This window comes from Oncorhynchus mykiss, chromosome 9, assembly GCF_057628025.1.
Source record: "Oncorhynchus mykiss isolate SJ-2025 chromosome 9, ASM5762802v1, whole genome shotgun sequence".
Taxonomy (NCBI): Eukaryota; Metazoa; Chordata; class Actinopteri; order Salmoniformes; family Salmonidae; genus Oncorhynchus; species Oncorhynchus mykiss.
In genome coordinates, this window is record NC_143030.1 from 55,651,082 (window position 1) to 55,672,432 (window position 21,351).

The following is a 21,351-nucleotide window of genomic DNA, read 5'->3' on the forward strand; positions in this document are numbered from 1 at the left end:
CCTAAATAAATAACAGGGTCTGGCAGTGTACTGTACCTTCCTCTGCAGAGTAGATGGTGGCCACCGGCCCGAAGGGGCCCTCCCCTTTGTTATTGTACACGCCCACTTTCACATGAAACGGAGAGAAGGGAGCGATGCTCTCGTTCTTGAAGATGTATCTGGAGGCGTCGGGGGAGGTGACTGCTGCCTGCATCCAGCCTTGAGCCCCCTGAGGTCGGAAAGCTACCACGTAGCCAAATCCTGGGCCACTCTGTAGCTCTTCAGGGACAGGCTGCAGAAAGAGGTGAAAACACAAATGTACATCGGTGCATTCACATAACGCACATCTACCTTCTAATACTGCCGTGCAGACCGGAACTACTTTTCTGGCTCGTATAAAACAAATTCACATTGTCCTCTTCAGCGTGGGTCTAGCAACTTTGGTGCATGCGTGACCAGGCCAGCTCAATACAGCTAGGTTTGGCCCAGTATTGTAAAAATACCTATTGGCACAACCTGCATGCTCTGAAACATACTTGCAGTCAGAGAATGGGTTATGTTTGATTCATAATTGATTTCAACATATCATTTGGTGCACTTTGCTGAATCTGTATGACTTTACCAATCAAGCTGATCATCTTTATTAGTAGTGTTCACTTTACCTCCCAAGTGATGACAAGCTCCGAGCGACCACCACCACCTCCGTTCACTCTGGATGGCGTTATCTTGGGAGCTGCAAAATCAAGGGTGTTTGTTTTCATAGAGAAACTTTAATGTCTGCATGCCTCCTACTATTATCATGGAAAAACATCTGTCAATTAATGCTGTTAATTGTTGGGGTCACCGTGCAGTTTTTAAACAAAAGATCCTCCTCATCATCAATCATCAACATCCCAGTGGAAATGGGCTTGTACTGTAGCTCTTGCACTTTCCTATAACAATGCATTAACAATATTGCATCACAACTTTAATGTAAACAAACAATTCATTGGGTAAAATTGTGCATATTATATTACAGTATTCAGCATTCATCGTTGTGTTGGGAGCTATGTGGGACAGATACAGTACATACGCATGTCTTTGGTCCGGGCTTTTTTGGAAGGTTTGCTGGGCTCTCCTGTTCCGATGGCGTTGGTTGCCAGCACTCTGAACTCATACTCCACCCACGGACTGAGGTCAATAACAGTGGCTGTCAGCTGTTTGCCCCCAAGAAGTTCAGGAACTAACCCGGACAACAAATAGCCTTTAATTAGCATGTTGCAGGATCTTCTAGTGCTATATAAATACAGTCTATAACTTTGTGTGCTAATTGTGATGATGTACCTTGAACCTTGATTATGTTGTGAGTGCATTATTCAATTGAATATACAGTGTGTGTGATAGATAAAGATGCACGTGCACACACACACGCACGCACCTGTGATGACTCCCTGCCAGCCCAGTGAAAAAGTTGTGCGGGCCTGGATGTTGTGGGTGAGGACTGGGCTGTGGTTGTCAGGACCCGGTCCCCAGGAGAGAGACGCTGTGCTGTCTGTCATCTCTGTCACCTGGAATTCCACAGGTGGGCCTGGAGCACCTGGAAAAATCATTATCACAGCATCATCTTAGTTGATCAACATGAGATAGCAGTCATGATTCAAACACAAGCTTACGAAGAGGTCTAAACATTATGGGCTGATTATTGGAGAGTAGGAGAACCCAAGGTTCCAGGTTTAATTCTAAACCTTCCATTTGCTACACTAGTGGCAAAAGTGGGATTTCACAAATCAAATTGTATTTCTTTTTTTTTACTGGATCCTACCTACAACAGATCAATGTGACATTTTGTGCTACTGGTGCTCCAGCATAGCCATACCTCTAACTACCACATCGGTGGCGATGGAAACACTGTCCACCTTGGTCTGGACAGCACAGGTATACTTCCCAGCATGCCTCAGCTGAATGTTACGGATCATGATGTCACCTGCTGAGCGCTGTCCATAAGGAATGCCAAACCAGAGCAGTAAGGAAAATGTTAGAATTCTAGAAAAGATATCAAATAAAAGGCCCTTCTTCAAATACGAGCAGGATGAGATACTACACTTGATGTGTTCAATATATGAGGTGAAAGTCATGATAAAAGTCAAAGACCTTCAGTAGAAACGGCTGAATATTTCAGACCGTTTAATGATGACAGTTTCTATCTGAGAAAATGAAAAGGCTATTTTCAGTCCCATTTCTTTTACTCCTTTCTGTTTCTAATTGTCAGCTATAATACATGCTGACCTTTGAAGCTGCTCTACTGTACTTGTTAGTCTGACTTTTGTCACATAGATAAGATTGAGGTCAAGACGACCAATGCTTTCAGACCGTAGAAGACCAACATTTGTGAGGAGATCATTTTTGCAGAGCATTAGCTCACACTCGCTATACTCTGTGATGGTTTCTTGTTATTGGGCCTCAAAATACCCAAGTTACAATGTAGTTGTAAGTAACTCATGTGGTGGGCGGCACTTAGAGTTTTAGCTTGAACATTGTAAGGAAACTGGGATCCATGTGAGCGAAACTGGGATCCACATGGCCAAAACAATAATGATAAACACTTTTTTTGCATAACAGTATACACGCTCTATCACAAAACACTTTTTACAAAACAGTAGACACAATTCTCTACATAGGACACAAAATTAAAAAATCCTACAATGTGATTTTCTGGATTTTTTTTTCTCATGTACCTATGATGGAAATTACAGGCCTCTCTCATCTTTTTAAGTGGGAGAACTTGCACAATTGGTGGCTGACTAAATACTTTTTTGCCCCACTGTATATAGTAGGCCTAACTACCTCACAGTATTTGGTTTGTAGTACCATAACTACCTGCTTGGTTTGGAGTACTTTTGCAGGACTAGATTTGATTTATGTTTACTTAATTGTAAGCATTTACAAAATTACATACAGCACAGAACACATATGTAATCCAAACAGTATCATATATTTTTGTACACCTTTCTATGAAATTCTTCCTACTTTACAGTTTCTCAATCACATACAAGCATTATTTTTTTATTGTTTTTACTGTGGCCAAACATATCCAAATACATTTTCCAAACTTCTGACAACTTTCTTGCCTTTGTATCTGGATTGCATATCTTAGACGCCCTTTTGTAAAAGTATGAATACAAAATGGAATCAGTGGATACAAAATTCACTGTTAAGTGTTCTTAGAATATTAACACATTTTCCTCAGAGGAGTTGTGTTCACTGTTTTCAGCAATCAGTTAATACTAGTGATGAAAAATCTTAATCACTCCATCAGTGCTATTTCATGTACAACATAGTGAAATATTTAGGTAATTGGGACTGTGTCATTTTAGGATTTTTTACAACATTGCAAATATGCAGAAAATTAAGTTGAGTTACTCTAATGCAACTTTAGGTTAGTCCTATTTCGTAACATTGTGACCATCCATTCGAGCTTTGCTTTGGTGTGGCCTATACATTCATATATCAGTTGTGTTCCTCCATCCTGATTTAGTGACTATCAAAGAAAATATATTGCTATAATAGGATTTTTTTTTTAGACAGTCGTGTTGGGAGAAGATATACGGACACTCCTGGTGGACAAATCAATGACGTATAGAGTCGAGTGAAGCGAATGATACGGACCAACTTTCTTTGGCCAAAGACAGAACGGACTGTCATGCTGTTACGGTGCGTGAATGAGGACCCAAAAGCGAATTAACGTAAACAGAACTTCTTTAATAACAAAACATAGGTAGGCTCAGATGGACCGGCAGATTCCGACAGGACAGGACAAGGTTGCAGCAAACATGACGATAATCTGGTTCAGGCATGAAAAACACAAACAAGAATCCGACAAAGACAGGAACAAAAACAGAGAGAGATATAGAGGACTAATCAGAGGGAAAAAGGGAACAGGTGGGAAAAGGGGTGACGAGGTAGTTAGGAGGAGACAAGGAACAGCTGGGGGAAAGAGGGGGAGAAAAGGTAACCTAATAACGACCAGCAGAGGGAGACAGGGTGAAGGGAAAGGACAGAAACAAGACACAACATGACAATACATGACAGTACCCCCCCACTCACCGAGCGCCTCCTGGCGCACTCGAGGAGGAAACCTGGCGGCAACGGAGGAAATCATCGATCAGCGCACGGTCCAGCACGTCCCGAGAGGGAACCCAACTCCTCTCCTCAGGACCGTACCCCTCCCAATCTACTAGGTACTGATGACCACGGCCCCGAGGACGCATGTCCAAAATCCTACGGACCCTGTAGATGGGTGCGCCCTCGACAAGGATGGGGGGGGGGGGAAGACGAGCGGGGGCGCGAAGAACGGGCTTGACACAGGAGACATGGAAGACCGGGTGGACGCGACGAAGATATCGCGGAAGAAGAAGTCGCACTGCGACAGGATTAATGATCCGAGAAATACGGAACGGACCAATGAACCGCGGGGTCAACTTGCGAGAAGCGGTCTTAAGGGGAAGGTTCTGAGTGGAGAGCCAAACTCTCTGACCGCGACAATATCTAGGACTCTTAGTTCTACGCTTATTAGCAGCCCTCACAGTCTGCGCCCTATAACGGCAAAGTGCAGACCTGACCCTCTTCCAGGTGCGCTCGCAACGTTGGACAAAAGCCTGAGCGGAGGGGACGCTGGACTCGGCGAACTGAGATGAGAACAGCGGAGGCTGGTACCCGAGGCTACTCTGAAAAGGAGATAGCCCGGTCGCAGACGAAGGAAGTGAGTTGTGGGCGTATTCTGCCCAGGGGAGCTGTTCTGACCAAGACGCAGGGTTGCGAAAAGAAAGACTGCGTAAGATGCGACCAATAGTCTGATTGGCCCGTTCTGCTTGACCGTTAGACTGGGGGTGAAAGCCGGAAGAGAGACTGACGGAAGCCCCAATCAAACGGCAAAACTCCCTCCAAAATTGAGACGTGAATTGCGGACCTCTGTCCGAAACGACGTCTGACGGAAGGCCATGAATTCTGAAAACATTCTCGATGATGATTTGTGCCGTCTCTTTAGCAGAAGGAAGCTTAGCAAGGGGAATAAAATGAGCCGCCTTAGAGAACCTGTCGACAACCGTAAGAATAACAGTCTTCCCCGCTGACGAAGGCAGTCCGGTGACAAAATCTAAGGCGATGTGAGACCACGGTCGAGAGGGAATGGGAAGCGGCCTGAGACGGCCGGCAGGAGGGGAGTTACCGGACTTAGTCTGCGCGCAGACCGAACAAGCAGCCACGAAGCGACGCGTGTCATGCTCCCGGGTGGGTCACCAAAAACGCTGGCGAATGGAAGCAAGCGTACCCCGAACGCCAGGATGGCCGGCTAACTTGGCAGAGTGAGCCCACTGAAGAACGGCCAGACGAGTAGGAACGGGAACGAAAAGAAGGTTCCTAGGACAAGCGCGCGGCGACGGAGTTTGAGTGAGTGCTTGCTTTACCTGCCTCTCAATTCCCCAGACAGTCAACCCGACAACACGCCCCTCAGGAAGAATCCCCTCGGGGTCAGTGGAGGCTACTGAAGAACTGAAGAGACGAGATAAAGCATCAGGCTTGGTGTTCTTAGAGCCCGGACGATAAGAAATCACGAACTCGAAACGAGCGAAAAACAGCGCCCAGCGCGCCTGACGCGCATTAAGTCGTTTGGCAGAACGGATGTACTCAAGGTTCCTATGGTCAGTCCAAACGACAAAAGGAACGGTCGCCCCCTCCAACCACTGTCGCCATTCGCCTAGGGCTAAGCGGATGGCGAGCAGTTCGCGGTTTCCCACATCATAGTTACGTTCCGACGGCGACAGGCGATGAGAAAAATACGCGCAAGGGTGGACCTTGTCGTCAGAGAGGGAGCGCTGAGAAAGAATGGCTCCCACGCCCACCTCTGACGCGTCAACCTCGACAACGAACTGTCTAGTGACGTCAGGTGTAACAAGGATAGGTGCGGATGTAAAACGATTCTTGAGGAGATCAAAAGCTCCCTGGGCGGAAACGGACCACTTAAAGCACGTCTTGACAGAAGTAAGGGCTGTGAGAGGAGCTGCCACCTGACCGAAATTACGGATGAAACGACGATAGAAGTTCGCGAAGCCGAGAAAGCGCTGCAGCTCGACGCGTGACTTAGGGACGGGCCAATCAATGACAGCTTGGACCTTAGCGGGATCCATCTTAATGCCTTCAGCGGAAATAACAGAACCGAGAAATGTGACGGAGGAGGCATGAAAAGAGCACTTCTCAGCCTTCACAAAAAGACAATTCTCTAAAAGGCGCTGGAGGACACGTCGAACGTGCTGAACATGAATCTGGAGTGACGGTGAAAAAATCAGGATATCGTCAAGGTAAACGAAAACAAAGATGTTCAGCATGTCTCTCAGGACATCATTGACTAATGCCTGAAAGACAGCTGGAGCGTTAGCGAGGCCGAAAGGAAGAACCCGGTATTCAAAGTGCCCTAACGGAGTGTTAAACGCCGTCTTCCACTCGTCCCCCTCCCTGATGCGCACGAGATGGTAAGCGTTACGAAGGTCCAACTTAGTGAAAAACCTGGCTCCCTGCAGGATCTCGAAGGCTGAAGACATAAGAGGAAGCGGATAACGATTCTTCACTGTTATGTCATTCAGCCCTCGATAATCTATGCAGGGGCGCAGGGACCCGTCCTTCTTCTTAACAAAAAAAAACCCCGCTCCGGCGGGAGAGGAGGAGGGGACTATGGTACCGGCGGCAAGAGCTACAGACAAATAATCTTCGAGAGCCTTACGTTCGGGAGCCGACAGAAAGTATAGTCTACCCCGGGGGGGGAGTGGTTCCCGGAAGGAGATCAATACTACAATCATACGACCGGTGTGGGGGAAGAGAGGTGGCCCTGGACCGACTGAACACCGTGCGCAGATCGTGATATTCCTCCGGCACCCCTGTCAAATCACCAGGCTCCTCCTGTGAAGAAGAGACAGATGAAACAGGAGGGATAGCAGACATTAAACATTTCACATGACAAGAGACGTTCCAGGAGAGGATAGAATTACTAGACCAATTAATGGAAGGATTATGACAAACTAGCCAGGGATGGCCCAAAACAACAGGTGTAAAAGGTGAACGAAAAATTAAAAAAGAAATGGTTTCGCTATGATTACCAGAAACAGTGAGGGTTAAAGGTAGCGTCTCACGCTGAATCCTGGGGAGAGGACTACCATCCAGGGCGAACAAGGCCGTGGACTCCCTTAACTGTCTGAGAGGAATGTCATGTTCCCGAGCCCAGGTCTCGTCCATAAAACAGCCCTCCGCCCCAGAGTCTATTAAGGCACTGCAGGAAGCTGACGAACCGGTCCAGCGTAGATGGACTGACAAGGTAGTGCAGGATCTTGAAGGAGAGACAGGAGTAGTAGCGCTCACCAGTAGCCCTCCGCTTACTGATGAGCTCTGGCTTTTACTGGACATGAAGTGACAAAATGACCAGCAGAACCGCAATAGAGACAGAGGCGGTTGGTGATTCTCCGTTCCCTCTCCATAGTCGAGATGCGGATACCTCCCAGCTGCATAGGCTCAGCACCCGAGCCGGCAGAGGAAGATGGTAGTGATGCGGAGAGGGGGGCAACGGAGAACGCGAGCTCCTTTCCACGAGCTCGGTGACGAAGATCAACCCGTCGCTCAATGCGAATAGCGAGTTCAATCAAGGAATCCACGCTGGAAGGAACCTCCCGGGAGAGAATCTCATCCTTTACCTCTGCGCGGAGACCCTCCAGAAAACGAGCGAGCAAAGCCGGCTCGTTCCAGCCACTGGAGGCAGCAAGAGTGCGAAACTCAATAGAGTAGTCTGTTATGGATCGATTACCTTGACATAGGGAAGACAGGGCCCTGGAAGCCTCCTCCCCAAAAACAGATTGATCAAAAACCCGTATCATCTCCTCCTTAAAGTCCTGATACTGGTTAGTACACTCAGCCCTTGCCTCCCAGATTGCCGTGCCCCACTCACGAGCCCGTCCAGTAAGGAGAGATATGACGTAGGCGACACGAGCAGTGCTCCTGGAGTAAGTGTTGGGCTGGAGAGAAAACACAATATCACACTGGGTGAGGAACGAGCGGCATTCAGTGGGCTCCCCAGAGTAACACGGCGGGTTATTGATTCTGGGCTCCGGAGATTCGAAAGCCCTGGAAGTGGCCGGTGGATCGAGGCGGAGATGGTGAACCTGTTCTGTGAGGTTGGAGACTTGGGTGGCCAGGGTCTCAACGGCATGTCGAGCAGCAGACAATTCCTGCTCGTGTCTGCCTAGCATCGCTCCCTGGATCTCGACGGCTGAGTGGAGAGGATCCGAAGTCGCTGGGTCCATTCTTGGTCGGATTCTTCTGTTACGGTGCGTGAATGAGGACCCAAAAGCGAATTAACGTAAACAGAACTTCTTTAATAACAAAACATAGGTAGGCTCAGATGGACCGGCAGATTCCGACAGGACAGGACAAGGTTGCAGCAAACATGACGATAGTCTGGTTCAGGCATGAAAAACACAAACAAGAATCCGACAAAGACAGGAACAAAAACAGAGAGAGATATAGAGGACTAATCAGAGGGAAAAAGGGAACAGGTGGGAAAAGGGGTGACGAGGTAGTTAGGAGGAGACAAGGAACAGCTGGGGGAAAGAGGGGGAGAAAAGGTAACCTAATAACGACCAGCAGAGGGAGACAGGGTGAAGGGAAAGGACAGAAACAAGACACAACATGACAATACATGACACATGCATTAATATTAGCAAATAAACCATACGACTTAGCTATTTAATATACAATTTTAAAAAACTCACCACTTAAACTCGACACTTAACTTACCTGTCAAAGAAGACGCAGGGATTAAGTCATTCCTGCATGACAGTCAATTCGGTATTTGGCCAAAGAAAGTTGGTCAGTGTGATTTGGTACACTCAGCTGCGCGATATTCGCCATCAATTTGTCCACCCGTAGTGTCCGTATAGGTTCTCCCAGAAGTGTTCTTTTGTTGCAGTTAATTGCATTTTTGACAATATCTTAATGTTTTTATGAATGTTTTTAGAAGGAAACTACAGTACATAAAAACATGTATTTACTGTTTTGCAAAAGGCCACAGAGTTCTGTGTCGTACGTACACTGTTTTGAAAATCGACATTGTTCCAAAAAATGCTTGAACACCATTGAAATAAACTGTACTATTTGATCCTAATTCAGAGAACGCTGCTCACGTCTATAAAATGTTTGAATACCATCTTGTACCATTGACTCTGTTCCATAGAAAAAGTGTATCTATTAATGGTTATAGTTAGTATTTGTTGAGCCATTATTTAATAAATGGTGAGATAACCTCATTTGATGATTAATAATACTTTTGGATAGCGTTAGCTGCTTTTGTAAAGTGTACTTTAAATTGTGATGGTGTAAGTTAATTTGGATATAGAAATATTCTCACTAGATGACAAATTATACTTTTTGATATTATGACATTTTGTTGCCAGGTATTTTAAGTTTTGATAGTGCATTAAGAGAAATGTATTGTTTTGGAAAACACACTTGCACTTTAGTGGGCTAAGTTAACTATATACAGTGCCTTCAGAAAGTATTCATATGCCTTTACTTTTTTCACATTGTGTTGTGTTAGACAAAATGTACAATTTACAAAATTGAGATTTGGTGTCACTGATCTACACATAATACCCTATATTGTCTAAGTGTTGTTTTGTTTGTAAAACATTTTGAAAATTAATTTAAAAAATGTTAAGCTGAAATGTCTTGAGTCAATAAGTATTCAACTCCTTTGTCATGGCAAGCCTATATACGTCCAGGAGTAGAAATGTGCTTAACAAATTGCATTATAAGTTGCATGGATTCATTCTGTGTACAATAATAGTGGTTATCAACGGAGACTAATGGAGAATAAACTATAAACTATCAAAATAAAGTTGCACTCTCCATGTTTAATCTCCCAGCAATTTAATGGGTATTTACCAACGTTTCGGCATCACTGTGCCTTCCAGGATGGGTATTTACCAACGTTTCGTCATCACTGTGCCTTCCAGGATGGGTATTTACCAACGTTTCGTCATCACTGTGCCTTCCAGGATGGGTATTTACCAACGTTTCGTCATCACTGTGCCTTCCAGGATGGGTATTTACCAACGTTTCGTCATCACTGTGCCTTCCAGGATGGGTATTTACCAACGTTTCGTCATCACTGTGCCTTCCAGGATGGGTATTTACCAACGTTTCGTCATCACTGTGCCTTCCAGGATGGGTATTTACCAACGTTTCGTCATCACTGTGCCTTCCAGGATGGGTATTTACCAACGTTTCGTCATCACTGTGCCTTCCAGGATGGGTATTTACCAACGTTTCGTCATCACTGTGCCTTCCAGGATGGGTATTTACCAACGTTTCGTCATCACTGTGCCTTCCAGGATGGGTATTTACCAACGTTTCGTCATCACTGTGCCTTCCAGGATGGGTATTTACCAACGTTTCGTCATCACTGTGCCTTCCAGGATGGGTATTTACCAACGTTCCGTCATCACTGTGCCTTCCAGGATGGGTATTTACCAACGTTTCGTCATCACTGTGCCTTCCAGGATGGGTATTTACCAACGTTTCGTCATCACTGTGCCTTCCAGGATGGGTATTTACCAACGTTTCGTCATCACTGTGCCTTCCAGGATGGGTATTTACCAACGTTTCGTCATCACTGTGCCTTCCAGGATGGGTATTTACCAACGTTTCGTCATCACTGTGCCTTCCAGGATGGGTATTTACCAACGTTTCGTCATCACTGTGCCTTCCAGGATGGGTATTTACCAACGTTTCGTCATCACTGTGCCTTCCAGGATGGGTATTTACCAACGTTTCGTCATCACTGTGCCTTCCAGGATGGGTATTTACCAACGTTTCGTCATCACTGTGCCTTCCAGGATGGGTATTTACCAACGTTTCGTCATCACTGTGCCTTCCAGGATGGGTATTTACCAACGTTTCGTCATCACTGTGCCTTCCAGGATGGGTATTTACCAACGTTTCGTCATCACTGTGCCTTCCAGGATGGGTATTTACCAACGTTTCGTCATCACTGTGCCTTCCAGGATGGGTATTTACCAACGTTTCGTCATCACTGTGCCTTCCAGGATGGGTATTTACCAACGTTTCGTCATCACTGTGCCTTCCAGGATGGGTATTTACCAACGTTTCGTCATCACTGTGCCTTCCAGGATGGGTATTTACCAACGTTTCGTCATCACTGTGCCTTCCAGGATGGGTATTTACCAACGTTTCGGCATCACTGTGCCTTCCAGGATGGGTATTTACCAACGTTTCGTCATCACTGTGCCTTCCAGGATGGGTATTTACCAACGTTTCGTCATCACTGTGCCTTCCAGGATGGGTATTTACCAACGTTTCGTCATCACTGTGCCTTCCAGGATGGGTATTTACCAACGTTTCGTCATCACTGTGCCTTCCAGGATGGGTATTTACCAACGTTTCGTCATCACTGTGCCTTCCAGGATGGGTATTTACCAACGTTTCGTCATCACTGTGCCTTCCAGGATGGGTATTTACCAACGTTTCGTCATCACTGTGCCTTCCAGGATGGGTATTTACCAACGTTTCGGCATCACTGTGCCTTCCAGGATGGGTATTTACCAACGTTTCGTCATCACTGTGCCTTCCAGGATGGGTATTTACCAACGTTTCGTCATCACTGTGCCTTCCAGGATGGGTATTTACCAACGTTTCGTCATCACTGTGCCTTCCAGGATGGGTATTTACCAACGTTTCGGCATCACTGTGCCTTCCAGGATGGGTATTTACCAACGTTTCGTCATCACTGTGCCTTCCAGGATGGGTATTTACCAACGTTTCGTCATCACTGTGCCTTCCAGGATGGGTATTTACCAACGTTTCGTCATCACTGTGCCTTCCAGGATGGGTATTTACCAACGTTTCGTCATCACTGTGCCTTCCAGGATGGGTATTTACCAACGTTTCGTCATCACTGTGCCTTCCAGGATGGGTATTTACCAACGTTTCGTCATCACTGGGCCTTCCTGCCGAAACATTGGTAAATACCCATTAAAGTGCTGGGAGATTATACATGGAGAGTGTGACTTTCTTTATTTTGATAGGTTATAGTTTATTTGCCGGTAGTCAGCACCTCCACGCAAACTATTATTCTGGGTGTGCGCCAGCTCATGTTTTTTTATCAACAATAATAGTGGTTAACATGATTTTTGAATGACTACCCCATCTCTGTACCCCCACACATACAATTATCTGTAAGGTCCCTCAGTCGGCAGGAAATTTCAAACACAGATTCAACCACATAGACCAGGGAGGTTGAACATCCCTTTGAGCATGGTGAAGTTATTAATTAGGCTTTGGATGGTGTATCAATTCACCCAGTCACTACAAAGATACAGGCGTCCTTCCTAACTCAGTTGCCGGTGACGAAGGAAATTGCTCAGGGATTTCACCATGAGGCCAATAGTTATTTTAAAATAAATACATCAAATACTTTAATGGTTGTAATATGAGAAAACGTTGTAGTTACTCCACAATACTAACCTAAATGACAGAGTGAAAAGAAGGAAGTCTGTGCAGAAAAAAAGTATTCCAAAGCATGCATCCTGTTTGCAACAAGGCACTAATAATAATACTCCTAAAAATGAGGGGGAAAAAATGTTCTGAATACAAAGCTGCATGTTTGGAGGAAATCCAACACATTACATCACTGAGTAGTACTCAATCATGGTGATGGCTGCATCATGTTATGGATATACTTGTCATTGGCAAGGACTAGGGAATTTTTTAAAGATAAAAATAAATGGAATACAGCTATAAGCACGTGCAAAATCCTAGAGGAAAACCTGGTTCAGTCTGCTTTCCAACAGACACAAATTCACCTTTCAGCCATACAATATGTCAGGATTTGGCCAGGATTGTTCTGGTTTTGGCCACTAGATGCTCCCATTGTGCTTTTTGACCCTTTGTTTTCCCTGGTTTCCAGTTATTATTTGCACCTGTGCCTCGTTTCTCTTGAATGTATTAAAACCCTTAGTTTTCCTCAGTTCTTTGCTCTGTGTTTGAATGTTAGTACCCAGCCCCAGCAATGCTGTGAACATTTGTTGCTCCAGTTGGACTCTCTTGTGGTACTCTGTTTTTGTTCTCGTTTATTTATTTTTGATTATCTTTTGAGGCTTTTTTCTGCTGTACCTACCACCTTGTGGTTTTACCTTTTGACTTGGAGGATTAACTTTTTCTCTTGGAATTACTTTATGATTTATATTTTTGCCTGAAGGACTTTCCTTTTTATTTTATTAAAACACCGTCTCAAGTACTGCTGTGTCTGCCTCATCTTCTGGATTCTGCCGACTATTAGTGGCTCAGTTTGTTAAGTGACTGTTTCTCACACCGGACACCCGAGTTCGTAACCGGGTCTTGACACAATAGCCAAAAGAAGACCAAATCTACACTGGCTTGAAAATCTATGGCATAATCTTGAGAATGTCTGTCAAGCAACGATCAACCATCAAATATTGTACAACCCAGGTGTGTAAAGCTCTAAGAGACTTACCCAAAAGAAGACTCACAGATGTAATTGCCGCCAAATGTGTTTCTACAAAGTATTGACTCATGGGAGTGAAGACTTATGTAAATGAGATATTTCTGTGTTTACATTTCCAACATGTGTTTTCAATGTCATTATGGGATATTGTGTGTAGATGGGTGAGAATTTTTTTTATTTTTATCCTTTTGTAATTCTGGCTGTAACACAACAACATTTGGAATACGTCAAGGTGTATGAATACTTTCTGAAGGCACTGTACCTCCAACAAAGATAATGTTTGATGAACAGAACTATTTAACCTTTATGAAATTACTCATTGCATTTAAGACACTTTTCTGCAACATGTCAGCTTTGTGTCAAGTGATTAGTGCAGGGAGTCAAGCGCTCAAATGAAGCCATGAGGCAAACACAATTACACAACTAATGGCATTGCTGATGAGCCGAAGGAATATAGAACAAACTGTGGGTAGTAAGCAGCCAAGATATTATAATTGCTTTTCTAATTAAAGAGAAATACATTCAACTGTAGATGACCAAATGTAATGTTTGACTGAGCATTGAATCGACAATTCCTTAGGCAGCAGTTTTTTCAAAGGAGTAGTTGTTATCAACAAGCGGAACAGGCAAACAGGCAGACCCCTCTTGTTAATTGCAAAAACAAATTTGATATGATTCATGAATGAAAATCATTCAATACACTTCCTCTAGTCCATTCACTATATATCAGCAGTAAAGTATTCATTGTTGTACTGTATATGTTATTGTGCTCATAACATAATGCTGTAAAAAGGTCTACTCTGCCGTTGGTAATTTTACATCATATAAACATATACAGTAAAAATACATTAATATGATCAACTGTATGTAATTGGATTGCAAATCACAAGTGACAACCACATAAATAAGTCAAGTAATTATAAAAGGTCATCATAGTAGACTTAATTCAAACACATGAGTGTAAGGCAGACTCAAAAGCACTTACCCCGCCAACTTTCTCAAAGTAGCCCCCGTGGTTTCCAAAGTGGATGAGCTGTTCGTTGAAGAACCAGGTGAATTTCAAATCGAGCGTGGGGTCATGGGAGACTTGGCAGGGGAGGACGATGCTCTCGCCCACCGTCACGTCCAAATGCCCAGCTGGGCTGGTGATAATGGTTGTCTCTGCAAGAGACAAAAACAAGTTTAGCTACCTGGGCCAGACAGAAACAGCGGGGCGCTTCTCTTATCACTATCAACTTTGTTCTGCCTATTTACATTGACAAAATGTATATACGTGTTTTATAGCACTATTGGGTTTCGTTTGAGTCCATTCTACTGGTTTTTCTTTGAAGACATGGGGCTATTCTGGTGTCTTGTTAACTGCGAGACTGTTATACCTCTGAGATTGTGATTATTGTGCTTTGTTCCTGTAAAATAAATGGGCATTATCATGTCCGGTAACACTTTATTTGGATTGTCCATCTGTAGATGCTCTACAGACTATCAGTAACATTTCAACCTTCTGTCTACTAACCCTAACCATAACCCTAACCTTAACCGTTATCCTAACCCTAAACTTAACCCTAGCTCTTATTCTAAACCTAACCTTAGCAAGTAGTTGCTTTTCAACAGATAGTTTATTGATAGTATGACCACTATCCAAATAAAGTCTGACCTCTCCAAACCACTTAGTATTTCATCCAAACGACTTAGTATCTGTCCAACTGACTTTGTATCTCGCCCAAATGACTTACCTTAAGTTGTTATGCCAGTTGTGCTTCTGTTGTGCTTTCAGACCGTGTAATGATGGCTGTAATGGTCACGGATTCCAACCATTAATATGATTATGCATTGACAGTTTTTTGATAGCCTACAGTGGGGCTGCATGTGATTGCCAACTTGTAACAGATGCCCATATAGCTATCTGATTATTCATTTTCATCATGGACCTGTCTAATAAGGGCTCTAGGAGCCCATGTGAACGCCAAACGTTCTTGACTGAAGTGGATGCAGTCATTAACACTAGGGCCACTTGGCTTCTCAGTATACGAGTACCCGCTAGAGAACGTGCCTCTAGCTTAGGCATACTGTATCGTTATCAACCAAAAATAAATACCACAGTAACAAAATATTAGTTGACTGTGTTAAAAATCCAAATCGTGGAATAAAAAACTATTTGTTCAATTTGATTTATAGATTTGATTTAGCTGAAATATCACAAGGAACTCGAAAGTAGTAGAGCCCAGTAACAGCTTCTTTATATAAAGAAAATAGAAAAATATCATCTCAACTTGTGGCTGTAATGTTCACTGAATGGACAGCGCCTGTCTAGACAGCTATGGAAATCTCCTTTTCAGGCGTTGGCTCATATTGTCATCCTTTCTCATACACTGAATGAGAATGAACAGTGTAAGTGGCTTTAGCTGTCACTGTTTGTTCAAACTATAACCACAAGTCACTTACACAAAGTAATGCATCACTGAAGAAACTAAGACACCACACAAACCCATTCCTCTGCACGCCTCCATTTCCACAGGTCAGTCCGGAGTCTATAATTTGGTTCCATTTGGCTAGACAAAAAGCCCTCCTATTTCAACCACAGCATGGTGGTATGCTGCATAAAAACCTAATCTTTGCTCTGGCTCTTTTGAGTGTCTTTTCCACTTCGGCAGTGCAGTGAGATACGCAGGGCTGAGTTTCCATACAGCAAGCACCAGCTGAATTATGCATGGGTGTCATAAGCGTCTAATGGACAGAGAATCAGACACTGCATGTCAGATGGTGTTTAAGGTCTCTCTATACGTTACGCTGTCAAAACAGCCCAGTGAGTCATCTCACACCCCCTAGGGTGCATTCCAGGTGAGGCTATGAATGAATGCCCTATGAATGAATGTCTCAAGACAAAAAAATGAGGAGACTTCATAACACATTCATAATCCCTACATGCTGCATTGATAAGCCGTGTTTATGTCAACAACCGCAAGTCAATATTTTTGTTATGTCACAGTACTGTCCTTTACACTGCAACTATGAACACGCGGCTCTTGCAATAATGTATGTACTGCTTATGTACTGCTTATGATGTTCTTATGTAGGTACTCTTCAAATAAGCTGTTATCTAAATGAGAATGAAGATTTCCAACTGCTACCTATTGAGTTCGGAAATATGGAATCATTTGAACACATTTTGACATGCGTGTTTCAATGTCATCCAGCTTACATTTTGCTAGTGTATTACTTTACTTGACAATGAAAAGGGTATCATGGTTTCTCTCTTCATTGTCATCTCATTGATTTCTTGTTGCTAACATGGTATGGACGAACCACTATCAATCCAGGATAATTATACAGGATATCAGGGCTGTGCACAGACCATTCGGAGGTCAAATTTCCTCGGCATAAACATCACGGAGAAACTGAAATGGTCCACCCACACAGACAGTGTGATGAAGAAGGCAGCTGAAGAAATTGTTCTTGGCACCTAAAACCTCACGAACTGTTACAGATGCACAATTGAGAGCATCCTGTCGGGCTGTATCCCCGCCTGGTACGGCAACTGCAGGGCTCTCAAAAGGGTGGTGCGGTCTGCTCAACGCATCACTGGGGGCAAACTACCTGCCCTCCAGGACACCTACAGCACCCGATGTCACAGGAAGGCCAAAAAGATCATCAAGGACAACAACCACCCGAGCCACTGCCTGTTCACCCCGAAGGCGAGTTCAGTACAGGTGCATCAAAACTGGGACCGAGAGACTGAAAAACAGCTTCTATCTCAAGGCCATCAGACTGTTAAATAGCCATCACTAGCACATTAGAGGCTGCTGCCTATATACATAGACTTGAAATCACTGGCCACTTTAATAAATGGAACACTAGTCACTTTAATAATGTTTACATATTTTGCATCTCAAATGTATATTGTATTGTATTCTATTCTACTGTATCTTAGTCTTTGCCACTCTCTTGTCTATGCCACTCTAACATTGCTTGTCCATATATTTATATATTGTTAATTCCATTCCTTTACTTAGATTTGTGTGTATTTGGTATATGTTGTGAAATTGTTAGATATTACTGCACTGTCGGAGCCACAAACAGAAGCATTTCACTACACCCGCAATGACATCTGCTAAACACGTGTATGTGACCAATACAATTGAACTTAAATTAATTGACTACAATCATAATTCTCTACTGTGTCTGCATCTGATCATTGCGAATATAGCTAGAAGATTATGTAAATCAGCTATCTAGTTAGCTAGCTAGTTTACTTGGTTTTAGTTTGTTGGTGACATCAGCCTTTTTGTTTTGTCCCCTGGCGACAGAAGGGCAGGGGGGATTTGTGAGATTAGCTAGTTTTATGGTCAATTCAGATACATAAAAAAAAGCTTTTTCCTCATAGGGCAAAAGGACAGGTTCTCGAGCACCACTAGGGGCCTAACTGTGCACATTCCTGCAGGGTATGTCTCTCCATAAAATAACAGTCTATGACATTTGTTGTAGCTTTCATTGCTATCATAACAGCCAGACACTTATTGTAGATTATATAAGTAGTTGATTGTAGCATGGTGCTAGCAATGGTAAAATTAAGAGTTTGATTCTTGTATGGCACCATGTAGACAGATCACTCACTCTGCTAATAGTGGGATCCGAACTTGAGAAACACACACATAACTTAAACTTGAATGTGAGACTTGCATTGATGTTAAATTGTATATGTGAAACTCAGTTTGAGTTAAGGGCAAATATGGATATATGGGTACGTGCGCATATCTCCAGCCCTGAATGTGAATGTACTATTGCAGGGAAAATCCACTCAAAAACAATGTATTGAATTTTGAATCATCATTATTTTAAAAAATATATATATTTTAGTCCTTATTTGGACTAATTTTCCAAGAGTCATGATGATGTGGCTGGTGACGCTTTGCTTCTTGAAAGTCCAACATCTTGAAAACTTGCCTGCTGACATGCAAAACATTTGCGGCTGTATCAACAGTGGACTAAGGGGGGGGGAATCCCTTTAAGCAAAGATGGGCAATACTTTTACTGACTGTGGCTGATATTGATTTCTTTCAAAGGGGACTGGCTGGATTTCATGAATATAGTCTACAAAAATCACCTGTAAAATATACAGTATGTAAGATACTGCCATTCTTAGAGGCAAAAAGGCTGAAAAAAGGAAATGAAAGCAGTTTCTATACCAAACAATTTGCAATTCATAAATTGTGAGGAATCACCAAAAGGCATTTTAATAGAGCACTGTTGTTGACTCCGCTCTTTAGAAGGGCTTGGAAATCCATTGCCTTGCAGAAGCGGGTGATTTAAATAGATTTAACTCTTAAACAAACAGAGCATGGCTATTAGCTACCCCAGGAAGGTATGAATTAAACATTAAGCCATAGCAATGCAATGAATCGTAAATCCAATGCTAACTCTGAACATGCCCAATCAACTAATTGTATGTTTGTGTGGTACATGGAAACTATCTGTTATTGTATCATCAATCCTTACATGGCTCTGTAGTCTGGTTCCTCTAATGAGACACTTGTTCATGGATAGTGCAGATAGTTATCTTCTATTGCCAAGGAAAACATTGGTCCCTTTCTTCATGCTCTGGTGATGTAAAAAGTCATACAATTAATTTTGTCCTGTTCCAAAATACCTCCTCTTCTCCAATAGTGCAGGGTCATTATATTAACCGAATTAAAAACTCTCTAAGGGTCCTACTCTCAACTAATAACAAACAACCAAACCTACTCGTGAAGCCTGCAGTACAATCTGCTGCTGCAAGCATCCAGTCAGCATTTTTTTATTTTTTTATGTACATTAATGCAAGGATTGGAGAAATGGAGAGCCATCTCAAGGAGTGGAAGTAGAGATACCTTTAACCAAAAGACTCCCAGCACTGCTTGCCACTCCAAACTGGTTCCTTGCCACGCAGGTGTAGAGGCCGACATCCATTTTGGTAACGTTTGCTATTCGAAGACTTCCATTGTCCAACACTGAGACTCTAGAAATGAATTTAAAAAAATAATGTCAATATATTAAGTCATACTACACTGATAGTTGTCACAGAAACTGTAATCCAACTAAGGCCTATTTCTGAAGATCTGAGAATGCTATTATTGATGAGTGGGTGAAATATATACAGAGAATGAACAAATAAAATAAAGTAACATTTGTGACCATTGTGACTATTTCACCTGCATTGAAACTATTATTTTAAACATTGTTCTAAATCTTCAGTGAGGAGTGAAACCATTCTGTTCTCTTCACAGATCCAGACCTCAAGGGCTGCATTTTCTGCTGGTTATATCACCCTTGCCATTGAATCATCAGTTTCAATAGATCTAACCAGTTGTGTGTCTATTAGTCAGAACAGTGAGATGTTTTATTGATCAATGAAAACAGAGAACCAGTGGTATTGCTGCTGTGGCTCAGACTGGAGCTGTGCACCCCTGCCCTTGACCACCAGGTACCATGACAACAGTCCATAGTTAAAGGTAGAGTCAGCCATACACCAAGAAAACAGCAATATCGGGCCTACTTACGCAATAACTATGAATGTGAATTGCAAGGCCAAAAGTCTTTGCAGTTTTGGTCCAGCAGCTAACACGTTGCGTGAAGCACACCCATGCACATCTTTCTTTTGTGTGAGTGCAAGAGCTTGCAACGTGCCCATCTGCAATATCTGCAGTTCATCTTGCTGCTTGTGGCACTGTCATATCACTATGTTTAAAGCTTTTGTATAAACACTGTTGCCACAGATCTAAAGCCACACATCTGCTGGTCAGAGTGATATGTAATGAAAGGCTTATGAAGATGTAGTTTGTTAAAAGCCAACTTGAACTCATATTAGATAGCAACCATATTGACGATGAAAAAATTAACCAATAACCTAATGCAGAAGACAAATGATTGAAACAAATTACTAAATGGTAAGGCAGATGATGTGTGATCTATAATGTGTAAATTGCAGAAGATTGCCTGTGCAAACACTAAATACACAGGATATTAAGTATATTCATGTGAACGGAAGTAAGTTGCTTAGGTGAATTAAGTGATGTGTTCCGACCTGATCATCTGAACTAGTACTAGCGTTTCATTGTCATATTCTGATAATACCTTCCGCTATTAATCAATACGTAAGATTCCTGCACATCCCTGCTCTAAGCAGCTCTCTCAGCATCAAAACTGCTCAAGAGGGTGTGATGAGTCTCACCAATGCCCTATGCACATTAAAAAGGCTTTCAGAGGAAGTGAAGCTACACATTCTTAAAACACAGCTCCCAAAAGATATCCCTTAGCATACAGGATAGCTATCCTTTCCCAAACAATCAAATATGACCTGCTAAGCTCACCAGAATCAAATGGCATTAGTCAATTTCTATAACTAGGCCGCCGGGAGAGGGAAGCACTTCCTCTAACTTTATCAGAGGGTTTCCAATGAAATGGACCAGAATAAAGAGTTATGGATATGAGATTTCACTTGGAGAAGACTTGACATTATACTGCAAACTGCACAGTGCAGACTTCCTCATCTTTCAAAGTGGAATAGAATATAAAGATGCAGCCCATATTTAAGGAGAGTTTCCGCTCTATGAAATTACTTTTCTTTGCCCTCCCTTTCTTCAAGGGCACAACAGCAATTAAGGTATACGGGGACTGTTGTGAATTTCGTACAAAATCACAGTTTGGGATAAATATATGTTTTTCTCTCTGTTACTGGATGGTGTTAAAGTTAAATCCTGGACATATTATTTATCACTACTAAACTCACATTTATTTTCTGCAAACTTAACATGTGTACATACATATTTGTATGAACATAA

At 43.0% G+C, this 21,351-nt stretch overlaps 1 protein-coding gene across 6 annotated transcripts in view; it reads right to left on the bottom strand.

Annotated features, from left to right (window-relative positions):
• Nucleotides 1-21,351, bottom strand: part of cntn3a.1 (contactin 3a, tandem duplicate 1) — a 111,302-nt gene that overhangs the window by 6,527 nt on the left and 83,424 nt on the right. For all 6 annotated transcript variants that reach the window (XM_021616086.3, XM_021616085.3, XM_090184558.1 and 3 more), the window contains 7 exons: nucleotides 19,402-19,529; nucleotides 14,523-14,698; nucleotides 1,835-1,952; nucleotides 1,397-1,555; nucleotides 1,052-1,201; nucleotides 642-712; nucleotides 37-271 (listed from right to left, as the gene is read on the bottom strand). In XM_021616086.3, coding sequence (XP_021471761.1) covers nucleotides 37-271; nucleotides 642-712; nucleotides 1,052-1,201; nucleotides 1,397-1,555; nucleotides 1,835-1,952; nucleotides 14,523-14,698; nucleotides 19,402-19,529 — 1,037 coding nt within the window. The remainder of the gene's footprint in view (nucleotides 1-36; nucleotides 272-641; nucleotides 713-1,051; nucleotides 1,202-1,396; nucleotides 1,556-1,834; nucleotides 1,953-14,522; nucleotides 14,699-19,401; nucleotides 19,530-21,351) is intronic.